At 39.1% G+C, this 13,401-nt stretch overlaps 2 protein-coding genes across 2 annotated transcripts; one reads left to right on the forward strand and one right to left on the reverse strand.

Annotated features, from left to right (window-relative positions):
• Positions 1–244: 244 nt before the first annotated feature.
• LOC306773786 (gap junction gamma-1 protein-like) lies at positions 245–7,445 on the forward strand. The gene is made up of 5 exons (XM_079263688.1): positions 245–373; positions 4,236–4,507; positions 4,579–4,804; positions 4,873–5,550; positions 6,017–7,445. Exons 2-5 carry the CDS (start codon positions 4,268–4,270, stop codon positions 6,028–6,030), a joined length of 1,158 nt encoding a protein of 385 aa, XP_079119814.1. The 5' UTR covers positions 245–373; positions 4,236–4,267; the 3' UTR covers positions 6,031–7,445.
• A 1,444-nt stretch (positions 7,446–8,889) lies between these two features.
• inha (inhibin subunit alpha) lies at positions 8,890–11,705 on the reverse strand (the record flags this gene model as incomplete). Its single annotated transcript, XM_079264090.1, has 2 exons — positions 8,890–9,644; positions 11,405–11,705. The coding sequence occupies 2 exons, from the start codon at positions 11,703–11,705 to the stop codon at positions 8,890–8,892; spliced, it is 1,056 nt and encodes a 351-aa protein (XP_079120216.1).
• Between the last annotated feature and the right edge of the window lie 1,696 nt (positions 11,706–13,401).

The raw sequence follows: 13,401 nt of genomic DNA on the forward strand, positions 1-13,401 counted from the left end.
GTCTGATCGTGACGTTTAGAAACACATAATGGGATCTTCATCGTGTTTTGTCGTGAGGGTAGAACGGTAGTCAGTCGTGGATCTCAGGTTTCATAAGAGGGGCCTCCTCTCTTTGAATGGGGCCGAGTTACTTGGAGGAGGTGCGGGAGAAGGAGGAGGAGGAGAGCAGAAGCCTTCAGGAATAATAATAAAAAAAAAATCTCTCTTTTGTCCTCTTGTTCAGGACCCCGACACATGGGGTCAACGCGGGCTGAATGGGTTCACACTGACGGCTGCCTCTGACGCGGACGCCAATGAGAGCGCGCGCTAATTAGAAAAACCTGGTGAAGCAATTAAGCTAAGGAGAGAAGTCGCGCGGATTGGAGCGCAGACGGTGAGTGTTTTGGCATCATAAAAAAAAAAGAGAAGACTTTTCGGACTCTTTAGTTTCTTTCTAGGTCTTAATTTAAACGTATTTAAAAGTTTGGACAGTAAGGAAAAAGTTGAGTTTACAAGCAGGCTTTTAGCGTAAATACGCCGAGTGAGTCCGCGTGACGAGTTGTGGAGCTGCGCGTGCCGGAGAGCGGTGAGTCGTCATAGTTTCGTGAGTTTTAAGCCGAAAGGAAAACTTTAATGGAGCAGGATAGTTTAAAATGTGTTTTAAGGGTAATTCTCATTGTTTTAGAAGTTTTTGAAGTCTTTTGCATCTAATATAACCTGCACCCCCAGACAACACTTTCTACCAACTTTTCATTTCTTCCCCACTTTCTCCTTCCTCCTTTTTTGTTAATAGTGGTTTTATTCTGTCTAACTAATCGTGTCTGACTTCCTGCAAATGATGGCTTCATCTTCTAAATACAGGATTTTTGTTTCCCACTAAAGCTTGGCAGCACTTTGTTTTTCTCCAGGAATGCCACAATTTCCAAAACATTTCAGTCTGACTCAGCAAAGTGTGTTCACAGCCTTCTACGTCCAGCTCAGGATCCTTTAAAACTTCCTTTCAGCTGCTCATGATGCCTTATTTTACACAGAAGACTGGTGCAGCCCTCTTTGGATAAGCTTTAGCCAAATGAAACCTTATAGCAGATGCAATAGAAAAGTCATGATGGACAATTGTGGATTCTTGTCTTGCTTCTCAGACTATATGAGGATTTCAAGTGCCCTCTGCCTGCTCTGTGAACCCTAAAATCCAAGCTTTCTGGTTTTGGTTAGGCAGGAATGTTAACTCTCCTTGTGCTTTGTCCAACTTCTTTGCCCAAAACTCTTGAAACCCCCCCCTCCTCTTTTATCTTCTCCTGGACCTGAGTGACTCCTGAACCAGAAAAGCCATTAAATAGGAGCTGGTTTTACCCCTACACCAACAAATAAGCTACCGTGTAAATGTTTTCTTTGGTCTTCCAGGAGGTTACAAAAATGTTTGGGTTTACGTGGACCAGGAGTCAGTTTGGCTTAGTCATGTGTACATTGTCAGGGGATGAGATGTTTGTTTCCCTTGGTGCGTCTTGGTAGAGAGGATGGCATTTAACTGTGTGTTAACAAGGGATGCTTCTTCATCAACCCCATCAAGCAGGAGCTAAACTGCTTTTCTGGAACAAGAAAAGAAAACGGCAAGAATTTATGGCAACACCATATATTTGGCTTAAAAACATGGCAACCACCTTGAATAGTACAGATTAGACCAGATTGCAACAGCATGTATTTAAAAAAAAAAAAAAAAAAAAAAAAAAAAAAAATCATTGACTGACTTATTTGACCGATAGTAGCCACTAAGACTGCCATCTGTCATGGAGCCGTGTGTCCAGTAAGGCTAAACTTGTTTTTTTTTTTAAATAAAAAGTGAAATCCACAAAAAATTTCTAATTTTATATTACCTAACGCGATGACTAATGTATTGAAAGACAGTATTTTATGTATGAGGAATGTATGAGTGGAATCATTTTTCAATAGTAAATGGTATGATTGAGTTTAATAAAAACATCACGTCAGTATCTGTTTAATGGAATTGCTAAATATGTATGTGTATGTATGGATATGCTTTTGTATGTATACAGTACATGTGTATATGTGCATATGTATATAGGTATGTGAATATGAACATGAATACATGTAATCTTTTATGTAACAAAGGACCACAGGATGAATAGCTGCTGCAAGCTAATAGGGATCCAAAAAAAAGTGAAATCCACAAGGATGTCTTATTCAGCAAATTTGTCAGTATTTGCACCCCCCTCCATCCCCCTTCCTCTGCCAACTGCTATTAGGTGTCATTAGTGGTCAGGGTGCTTTGGATTCATCATTCTTTTTATTTCTACAGGGATGCTTTTTGAGGTCATGTCCTCAAGAATGACTGTGGCTGAAAAGAGCTGAGTCCTTTTTCTTTTCTTTATAGAAAGGTCTGCATGAAGAAAGCTGAAATCAGTGGGGCTGCTCCTTTTAAAATTCAACGTTAATGTCAGAAAGCTCTTTAAATTTTAGTGCCGACTTATTAGTTATGAGAAAATGATGTATGGTTGGATCAAGCCAATTAAGGCAAAGTACTTTGTCCATTTATGAGGCATAATTCATATGAAAGTGGCGTTTAACAGATCCATGTATGTGACATGACTCCTGCATATGTGGTTGTTGTAATTGTAGGGTAGAACAGATGTCACCTCGCGATTGTACTTGTTTCTTTCTGACTTCTCTCTCAGGGTCACAATGTGTTCTGTTTTAGTCAGACATTTTGGACATTTCCCACCAGCAAAACCCCAAATTTACCAGACACAGGAGGTTGTTTGACTTAGTCACCTGGAGTAAAGGAATCTCGCCATTTTAACTATTTGTTGGCTTTACTGTTACGGATGGTCTTCCAGACCCATTTTCATGGCCTATAATTTGGGTGTTTTCGTTGCTGCTGTGTGTCACAAAGACGTCAATTTTCATGGAATATTTTTCCAGTGGGCACGTCAGGCTCGGGCAAGTCAGTCGTCACCACTTTCCAATGTCTGGAGGTGGGAGGTTAGAGGAAAGGTTTGGTAAAGGAATGTATGATTAACCTGGTGGAGCGAGGCCCTGAATGTATTGTACTGATCTGAGTAGACAAGCCTGCAGATGCTTGTGACGGCTAACGCCTGTCTCCACTGAAATGAGTCATGAAATTCTGCTTATAATCTAAGCTACACCCTTTTATTACAAATATAAAGCTGCAATGAAGGAGGGTTTATGGAGTCCTTTGTTTGTGTTCATATTTATATTATGGAAAAAAATGTGATTTTTTTTTTTTTTTTTTTTTTTTTTTTAAAAGGTGATTATCAAAGTAGCCCAACATTAACTTGATTTTCAACACTCACTTTAAGATATCACACATTACCTTAACTATCTAAAGGACTTTTAGGAACAGGAGGACTGTTTCTGTTCTTGAAACCAAGTTACTGGGGTAATATTTAGCAGAGAGAGGGGAGGTGACCTTCTAAATGTACTCCTTGTTGTAGCACCATGATTCCTGCAGTCCAAAGCCACAGCAGGTCTCGGAGCTACAAGTTGCCAGTCGGCACTTTGATCAGGTGGTTCAAGCTTGGCATACCAAGAACTTTGCACACTGACCAGCAGGACGGATTTACATTAGCAGCAATACCCGCATGCCTGGTAATCTTATTTGATTAAGACAGTTTTATTTTTCCTTGTTCCTGTGATTGAGACTTGGAACACCTGAATGCTCCGTTTGCACATGCATTTTTTAAAAATGATTATGCGGATATGTAAACCTTGTAGTTTGGTTTTTGGAGACTTTATTAGCCCAATTAGGAGTACTTGGGTAATGAAGAGGCTTATAAATTTCACTGACTAAAAGTTGGGAACAAATGCAAATTTTAATTGTATGCAGATTCTTTTTCCAATTAATCATGTGGGCTATAAAATGTTAAAAATGGGGGAAAAACATTCATTAGTTTCCCAGAACTCACGGTTTACAAATGTCCTACTTGTCTCCAACAAGACAATTTAAAATCCCCTAATATTCAGCTTGTTGTAAAACAAGGAAACAAAACACCAGCCAGGATTAAACTGTGGGGCCAGAAATATTTCTTAAGTAAGATGGAAAGAAATGTCATAATGAACCCATTAAGACCTTAAGATTTTGTGAAAAACCATTAAGTGAAAACAGCCTCTTAAAATCTTTTCTAAAAAAAAAAAAACTTGGCTGTTCAGTGAAAAGTTTTTATTTGATCGTGAAGGAGCAAAGCCTTAAGTCATTGCTTCTATTTGTCTGAAACTTTCAGACCTGATATAGTGCTCCAGTCACCTCGGCACCATGAGTTGGAGCTTCCTAACCCGTCTGCTGGATGAGATCTCCAACCATTCCACCTTTGTGGGGAAGATCTGGCTTACAGTGCTCATTATCTTTCGCATCGTGCTGACAGCCGTCGGTGGGGAAACCATCTACTATGATGAGCAGAGTAAATTTGTCTGCAACACGCAACAGCCTGGGTGTGAGAACGTGTGCTACGATGCATTTGCACCGCTCTCTCATGTCAGATTCTGGATCTTTCAGGTGAGCTGAGAAACACACTCTTCTGTGTCTGCAAAGTTCCTGCTCATCACGTCTTATTTCTTTTAACCCAGGTGATCATGATCACCACGCCCACCATTATGTACCTGGGCTTTGCAATGCACAAGATCGCCCGTATGAGCGACGGTGAGTACCGACCTGTTCGGAACAGGAAGAAGAGGATGCCCGTCGTCAGCCGTGGGGCGGTGCGGGACTACGAAGAGGCCGAGGACAACGGAGAGGAAGACCCAATGATTGCTGAAGAGATTGAACCTGAGAAGCCAGACAAAGCAGAAAAAAGTAAGGCTTATGTTTGCGTCAAAGTTTCATAACAAGATGGAGTCTAATGGTTTTTATTAATTTTCAAGGCACAGAAAAAAAGCACGATGGTCGCCGGAGGATCCTGCGTGACGGCCTGATGAAACTCTACGTGTGCCAGCTGCTGTGGCGCTCGGCCTTTGAGATCGCCTTTCTCTTTGGACAGTATGTGCTCTATGGCTTCGAGGTGATCCCCTCGTACATCTGCACGCGGGTGCCATGCCCGCACACGGTGGACTGCTTTGTGTCTCGCCCCACGGAGAAGACGATCTTCTTGCTGGTGATGTACGTTGTGTCATTCCTCTGCCTTCTCCTCACCGTCCTGGAAATCATCCATTTGGGGATCGGTGGCGTCCGTGACACGTTTCGTCGGCGGGCCACCCTCAACTCTCGTGCACCACGCCCACCCTCCTCACGCTCCATGCCCACGGCTCCACCAGGATACCACGCCACTATGAAAAAGGAGAAACTGAAAGAGCTGAGGGACTTGCCAATGGGCGACTCTGGGCGCGAGAGTTTTGGGGATGAGGGCCCCTCGTCCAGGGAGCTGGAGCGGTTGAGGAGGCACCTGAAGATGGCGCAGCAGCACCTGGACCTTGCATACCAGGCAGATGAAGGAAGCCCATCACGCAGCAGTAGCCCGGAGGTCAACACAGCTGCACAGACAGCTGCTGAGCAGAACCGTCTCAACTTTGCTCAGGAGAAGCAGGGGGAGGCCAGCGAGAAAGGTAATGATGATGCTCACACATGAGGTGTTTCATTTCTGCTGGATGACAACTGACTTTCAGGCCCAACTTTGACTAATTAAACATTTTATAAAAACCCCACCTAAACATGTCTGTTCTTTCACAGCAGCTTCCCATAAATCCATAAGCAGATAAACATCAGTTTATTAAACTTTTTACACCATAGCAGCTTGAACTAAGCCATGAAGATTAATGCTAAATTTAGATACTGAAGTATGAAAACTTTGCACTTAACAAGCTGAAAGAATAGTTGATCTGCTTTTATTAATTGGTGGGATGGAAAAATTCCTTTTTTAAATTTTTTTTTATTTTTTATTAAGGCATGTCATGATTTAGCACAGTCCATTTGTCAAAATGTCTGCAAAGGGCTTTTTTTTTTTTTTTTTTCTTAAAGACTGGATTAGTGGCTCACCATCCATCCTGAGTATTGTTTTGTCCCTTTTCCTAGGAATACATGCCTGAGCGTGCTTCCTGCCTCAACTGTCTGTCCTTCCTTTCCTACTGGCCTTAAACATATGAGGGGATGCACATATGGGAATGCAGTCAGACCACTGAGGAAGACCAGTCTGTGTGTGGATGAAAGTTTTGTGCCTGTCAGTATTACTGGTCAGTGGAAAAATGCAGAAATGCTGACCAATCTGTGTTGCGACAAACAGTTAATCTTCATGAATTTAAACTTGAAAGCCTGTCACATCTGGAGTCTCTGCTTGGCGACCTGCGTCCAAACCTTGACTGTGCCTTTCGGCTTAAACCTCGTCTACACACTCTTCTTTCACCCACTCTGCTTTCTGTGGCCATGCAATAATCCATTTCTGCGTAGGGCCTTGTAAGGATTATTGTAAGCTTTAAACTCCTCTGGCTGAGTCCACTTCTTGTTTTCTTCACAAAGGAGAGGCTCTTTTTATAAAAATGTCACTGAATGTTAATGTCTCACTTTGTTGAGGCTTGTTTGGCTTCAGAATTGTAAACATCACAGCCTTAGGTTATGTTCGTTTGGAGTGTGCAAAGTGGATTTTTTTTTTTTCTTTTCCACCTTTTTTTTTTTTTTTCCCCTCGCTGCACTGTCTTTACCTGTGCAGAACAAGTCATGGTAAATTTAGACAGATTTGATGTTTGGGATTGTTTGTGTTATAGGCAAGACTCGTTTCTGAAATGTTGGAAAACGTATTTGAGACTTGCATATTTAATTGGCCAAAATACCAAAATATTTACCTGGGCAATGCTTGAATTCTTAACAGGAAATGTTTGGAGGATTTCCCAAGAATCATTTCTGTATAATCTGTTTAAAATATTGGTTTTTTTTTTCTTTTTAAATTCTTACTGATTTAATCAAAGCTCCAAGGTTTGACTTTTGGCTGGGGGAAACATCATGCATTCCACCTGTTTTTTACATTACAACTCAAGAAGGATGTCTGCAGGTCCTTTATTTTTTCTTTAAATTATGCACAACAGTAATTGCTAAAAATTGCATAAAGTGTTTTTTCTATTTGTTTTTTCTAAGTAGCTGGAAACATCTGTCTCCTGGACCACTCTGAACAATAAAATTCTGTTTATTTCTTCATGAAACTCTTTTTGGTTTGACATATTTTCCATCCTGGATGTACTTTTGCTGCTTTGTTTGGGCTGTAATGTTTTTGCTGTAGTCTTTACTGGAGAAAGAACATGAAGTTGTCTGGATGAAATACTTGTGCCATGCAAACATGTCTTCCATTTTTTCCTGACTCTCGTCATCAGTAGCTTTTAGTTAAAACTTTTCATTTGCTGACAGCTATTGAATCTGTGGCTGCAGAGCTGCCAAAGAGGTGTTTGATCCTGTATCGTCTCACTTCCACTTCTGCAATTTACTGCAAGGTATGACATTCCGTGTTGAATATGGTACTCCTTTAATGATTTATACTTTTGTCGTTTCTACTTTGTTTTTGTAGTTTTTGTAACTTTAGAGATTATATTGTCTTCAGAGTAAATAAATATATTTGAATGGAATGGGTTGGTCTCAATTCTTTGACTTTTTTTTTTTCTTTTTGAGAGCGTGCTTTAAAGTTTCAGATGGCTTACCGTGCAACATTTAGCAGCACTGCATTCATTAAAACTATTGAACCCAGGGAAGCGTCTGGTTGTAGGGAATGAGGTAAAATGTACCAACAGTGCCCTCTAAGTGCATATTTTGGAAAAGCAACTTGGAGCAGACTTATTTTTCATTTAGCATATAACTAAAGTAAATTCAGTTTACTGTTTGAGCATAAAGCAACTAAGAATTTGTTTTGACCAATATTTCTAACAATGTTTAATAAATCTTCTATAATAAAACCTGTTTATTTCCCTTTAAAGGTGGAGTATGTAAGATTTTCAATATTTAAAAAAAAAAAAAAAAAAAAAAAATTTAACTAAAATAACTACATAGTTTTTTTGTCTTTTTTTTTTTAAACATGTAGGTTCCAGTCTGTCCATATTTGATGCGTTATTAAGTTACAAGTTGACAAACACCCTTCGTAAATGTTTGCCTCCCAGTTAAAAAAAAAAAAAAAAAAAAAAGTGCTTTTTGTCATTAAACTTGTAATTTAACGTGTCAAATATGGACAGACTGGAACCTATATGTTCAAAAATCTTTCTAATTATGATTGTAGTTTATTAATTTTGAAAATATTAAATCTTACATACTCTTAAGTGCTGCTACATTTGTAATTAAAATTGGATGAGATGCAGCAGTTTCTAGTGAAACTTTGACATCGGCAGAAAAAAAACCAAACAGCTCAATTTTAGTGTCTACATTGGATAATTGAAGTCTGAAGCAAAACATCTTTTTTTTATTCATTTAACAGACATAGCATGTGAAAGACGCATAACAGCTTGACATGACTGCTTTAGGCTGGGAACCACAAATTCCCTTTTGTGCTACATGTAGTTTTTAAGGATTCGTCACTGAATTAGCAAGATCATCAACTTTATTGACCAAGTGAGTGATTTTATTTTAGCACAAAATAAATTGAATGTTTTTCCTCTTTAAAAGCTTGTTATACTGCCAAGCAAGTAAATGGCAAAATAATGGATGCATATTTCTAAGTATCCTTTTATTTTTCTGCAGTAATTAAAGTAAATAAGAGTAAACCTCTTTAAAATAGGATCTGCCTTTATTAAGCTAATAATTCCAAATGGATGTAATAATTGACACTTTTTCCATCATACGAGTCAAGTAACAAAAAATTTAGCTTTAAAATAGCTTTCTTTTAAATGTAAAATTATTGTAGAATGAACAAGTGTATGATTTAAATGTATAAAATTTCAACCATTTAAACACTTTAACAAAGAAAAAAATGTGTTTTTTCAAATACAGGTACACTCCTCGGGCATTATGTTAGGCAACGTCTCATGCTTGAAAGAATATCCGCCGTCGGATGTGGTGGTGATCTTCAGGGACTTCATGGTTCCTGGGATAGGAGCACAGCACTGAGAGATCCCCAACATTGCAGTGGGTCGATCTCCAGCTGAGCAGTTCCCGTGACAGTAGTAGAAGGTCAGCGTTTTCGGATGGATGATCCAGTTGTCCCAGCCCAGCTCTTCAAAACTAATTTCAACTTCTGCCCGGTGGCAGTCGCTGTGCTGGGGCCTCTCCTGCGAGGGCCGCTGGAAAAAGTAGATGGCAGATGGAGACCAGGGGATGCTGAACTCTGCCCGACGGGGTGAGCGTCTAGTGTGGCGTCTAGGCTGAACATGGAGGTGGAGAAAGGGAGTCTTGTCCGACTCACTGGTGTGGCACTGACAAGCCGAGCAGTGGAGCTGAATTAGAAAAGGACCCCGAGCCACAAACTCCAGCAGGCTTTGATCCAGAAAAAATGTGATCCATCCATCAGAGGACGAGCTGGATGGAGCCTCCGCTGCCTGATGAAGCTGTTGTGCGGAGGTGAGGAAGAAGAGTGATGCAGGGGAGTTTTCTGTGACGCCTTCCCCTGCGTAGAACCAGAACTGGGCCGATGTGACCACAGTGTCTCTGTAGTTGATGGATGGCTGGAAGTGGTATGTAAAGTGAGTGGTGTTGGTTTCTTTTGGTGGAATTGAGTGAGCTGTTGCACAGGATGAGACTGCCAAGAAAAAAGAAAGAAATATTAACCCTTTGAAGCCCAAACTATGAACAACTGGGGAGAAAAGTCGAATTTGACCCTTGTCTGGTAATAAGCTAAATAAGTCTAAATGTAGAACTTTTATTTGTTTTTAACCCTTTCATGCACAGTGGCCCTGTAGTGGGCACCTATTTACAAGTTATTTTTCTTGCATATTCATGAATGAGGAGGGTATTTTTGTAAATAAACCACTTCAGTGTTTTTTTTTTTTTTTACAAAAATGTTGCATTGTTTTATTATTAATTCATGCATGAAAGGGTTAATGAACTTTTAGTTTATGTATTTACTTTTCAGTGTTATTTTTAATGTCCATGCAATGAGGCTTGAAGTTCATAAAAGTGTCTCCATGACACTTTGAATTTGGCAATTTTGGATTTGATTTAGAACTTCCTGTGTTTGTTTTTTCTCATTTCTGTGCTATAGAACTATTAATCTACAGATCAATTTAATGATCTACATGTAAGTATCAGCCATGATCCCATATTTGCTGGACCAAGTGACAGTAAGTCTTTAAGGGAGTACCACCACTTATTTTGTTCCACTTTATTTTTGTTTTTTTTTTTTTTTTTACTATTTATTACCATGTGATATGTCAACATTATTGTAGTGTAGTCCTCTGCTCTTTGGTATTCAGGGTGCAGGAGACTTATAGACAACAGGGTTTGGAGTAAAGTTTCTACCATAAAGTGATGCAAAATGTTTCAGAAATTGTACATTTTGGCTTTATAGGGTTAATTATGAACAACATCACATACTGGGACATAAAGCTTATCATCAAATACCCTTATTTTTTAGTTTTTCTTGTTCTTTAGTTGCTTAATTTGGCTAAACAGATCCAACTTAACCTAGTACGGGCTGAACAATTTGGAACTTTTACACCTTTAAAGCCCAACTTAGAAAAACTATGAGGAGAAGTCCATTTTTTTTCAGTCTTATCATTTTATTGGGTCCTTTACCAAGATTTGGAAAAAAGAGGACAATTTATTTTTGGATATTTATAGCAGTTATTACCATGTGATAAGTCAAAATTGTGTCATTTTCTGGTTCTTAGTATAGTAGGAGGCAGAACACAAGATTGTGTACAAAAGCGTTTTGAGCAAAATTTTGAACAAAAAATGATGCAAAATGTTTCAGAAGCTGTATGTATCAAATGTGATACGTTTGGCTTTTGGGTAATCAGATAGGACAGTCAGTCACCATCCATCCTGGGGGGTTTGTTGCTACATAATGCTTTATGTCAGATTTTCAGTCCAGTTCATGTGTGATTTGGAAACCTCAGCCTTTCTCTGTTTCCCTTAAGGTTTCAGGAAACAGCTGATGGTTCAGCTAAAGGTTAATATACTGCACATCTATTGTGTCCTATGCTGATTTTTGTTTCAGTTCTCTTTAAACAGGCTGCCTTTAATCTTCCACTAAAGACCTTTTATCTTAAAGTAACATCAGACCAGTCTCTAAACTGTACTTTAACATCTCAGCGTCTGGAGAAAATCTCTGTTCAGTTGATGTTTATCAGTGACGGTGATTTAACGTGTGTGCACGTCTGCAGAAATGAAAGCACAAACCTGATGTCACAAAACGCTTTCAGACTGATCATAAGTGTATTATTTTCTCTTTCAAGATACAAAAACTCTGGAAGTCAAATAGCTGATATCCGAATGAAATGGATTTAAGGATGAAATAAGGGAGAAGTGGAAACAAGGACAAATTCAAAAGCTTCTCACCAGAACTGGAGAACATAGTAATTTGAACAACTTCCTGGTCCGAGCTGGTTTCATGATTGACCCATCCTACTCTGCTTGTCCTGCGGACCCTATTATACCTGTGCCTCTTCTCTGGCTGTGCCGTCTCCCCATCAGGTCCCTGTACCAGAGATAAAGGGGGCTCTTCTAGTCCGAGGCCCTCCAGAACTTGCTCTCTGAACCAGGACAGCAAAACCCCTCTTGAAAGCTCATCTTCTTTACAGGCTTGGACCCGAATCTGCATCCAGAGAGGGCACAGGATGAGGAAAACACAGGACACCATGACCGTACAGTCTGATAAGCTCTTGATCGGATTGAAACGTCTCCCAGTTTCAACAACAAAGAATTCCAGAAAGTAGACTTGACTCTTTTTACTGTTTTGACGTAGAGTAGAACTGATAAGTCCAGAGAATTGATCCTCTTTTGCTGTGACTTTTGTTATTCTCACACATACTGTGTTTGTTTAGGCTTTGCAGCTGCCTGTGTCTAAATGAAGTCGACAAGCAAAAGAATTTTGTTGCAAGCTCAGGAAAGATAGCAAAGAATGACCTTGAGCAGCACTGCACTGTTTTTTTGCACCTTTTTCTCACAGAGCTAAAATGTTCTTGCACTTTGCTTCTCCTTTTTTTCTTTTGCAGTTGCTTTCAGACAGTAAATCTACCTAAAGCATCAGCTTTGCATACATTAAAATCATGGACTGGATTGGAAAAGTTGGGAAAGACGTGCCTTTCTCAGCCCTTTTATAATGTGTGAAAATTGAGTCTGGAAAAAATGCAGTCAGCATTCAAAAATGCTTTACAAGGTTACAGAGAGCTGTTTCTGTACACGTATCTTCGCTCATTTGTTTCCTGTAGCCTCTCAAAACATGCTAATTGCTCTCCTCCAGGCTTTGATTTCATCCCAGCTGCCATATCGCACATGCAATGCTTTCACACCTGTTTTTGAACTAAACAAAACTTCTTTGTCTGCTGGCAAGGAAACCATGTTTATCTCACTGGCCTCAAATCCTTGAATCCCTCACAAAGATACATTCATAAACTTAGTTTCAGCACAAGAGAATGTATTATTTTCACACATTGAGGACCAGAGGATGCATTTATAGAAGTTGGCCAGCTAAGACACTAATGTGTATTTGATAGGTTTGAACATGAGGTTGGGTTCTTGCAGCTAGAGGTAATGTACATATCTTGAAAGGAAATGTGACATGAATGAGCTGAAAGAAATGTGATATGCTTCCTGAAAATGTTAAAATCTATATATCTATATCAAACTCTCAGTAACCACACACTTTAAACTTTTAAAAAAAAAAAAAAAGACAGATGAGAACAATCTGGTGTGCTTTTTTTTTTTTTTTTTTTTTTTTTTTTTTTTTTTTTTTGTGAATGAAGAATAACAATATTTAAGTGTATAAAGTATACTAGTTCGTAATTATGCTCCAGAATACAAATCTTGCTAAACAGCGGCCACTGTGGCCATATGGAGTAATTGCAGAACGCAGTGTGAAATTTGATTGGTTCTTTTCACAGATTACGTGGAAACTTTATTGGAGAAATAACACGAATATTACTCATGAAAAAAACTCACATCTATAAAAGTTTCAGGGTTTTGGCATCGCAAAATTAGTCCCACTGGTTTGGCTTTATGAGACATTTGAGTCTCACTGAAACGTCACAATCATTCAGGTCATTATTAACACCTGTGAATAAACCAGACTTGAGTGGAAGCAACAAGGAAGCGCAAAAGGAGTAAGTTCATTTTATATTTCTTTTTTTCTTTTTTTTTTTAAAAAAAAAAGAAAAGAAAAGAAAAAACCAGATGCTTGAGTGTTTGTTTTTAAATGCAAAAATTGTACAGTTCACTAAACATAATCACATTAAGCTTTTGAATTCAGGAATTTTTTTTGGGATGAATGTAGCTTTCTTTAACCTCTAAGGAGTCTCACTCAAAAGCAACATTTTGACCAAACAGACATCACAGAT

The sequence above is a fragment of the Telmatherina bonti genome, assembly GCF_933228915.1.
Source record: "Telmatherina bonti genome assembly, chromosome: 24".
In the NCBI taxonomy this organism is placed as follows: domain Eukaryota; kingdom Metazoa; phylum Chordata; class Actinopteri; order Atheriniformes; family Telmatherinidae; genus Telmatherina; species Telmatherina bonti.

What these genes read in the sequence shown, in the direction of transcription:
- LOC306773786 (XM_079263688.1), top strand. Translation starts at nt 4,268, where the DNA reads ATGAGTTGGAGCTTCCTAACCCGTCTGCTGGATGAGATCTCCAACCAT. An exon ending in TCAGATTCTGGATCTTTCAG is followed by an intron (nt 4,508 to 4,578) that starts GTGAGCTGAGAA and finishes CTTTTAACCCAG; the next exon opens with GTGATCATGATCACCACGCC. An exon ending in GCCAGACAAAGCAGAAAAAA is followed by an intron (nt 4,805 to 4,872) that starts GTAAGGCTTATG and finishes TTAATTTTCAAG; the next exon opens with GCACAGAAAAAAAGCACGAT.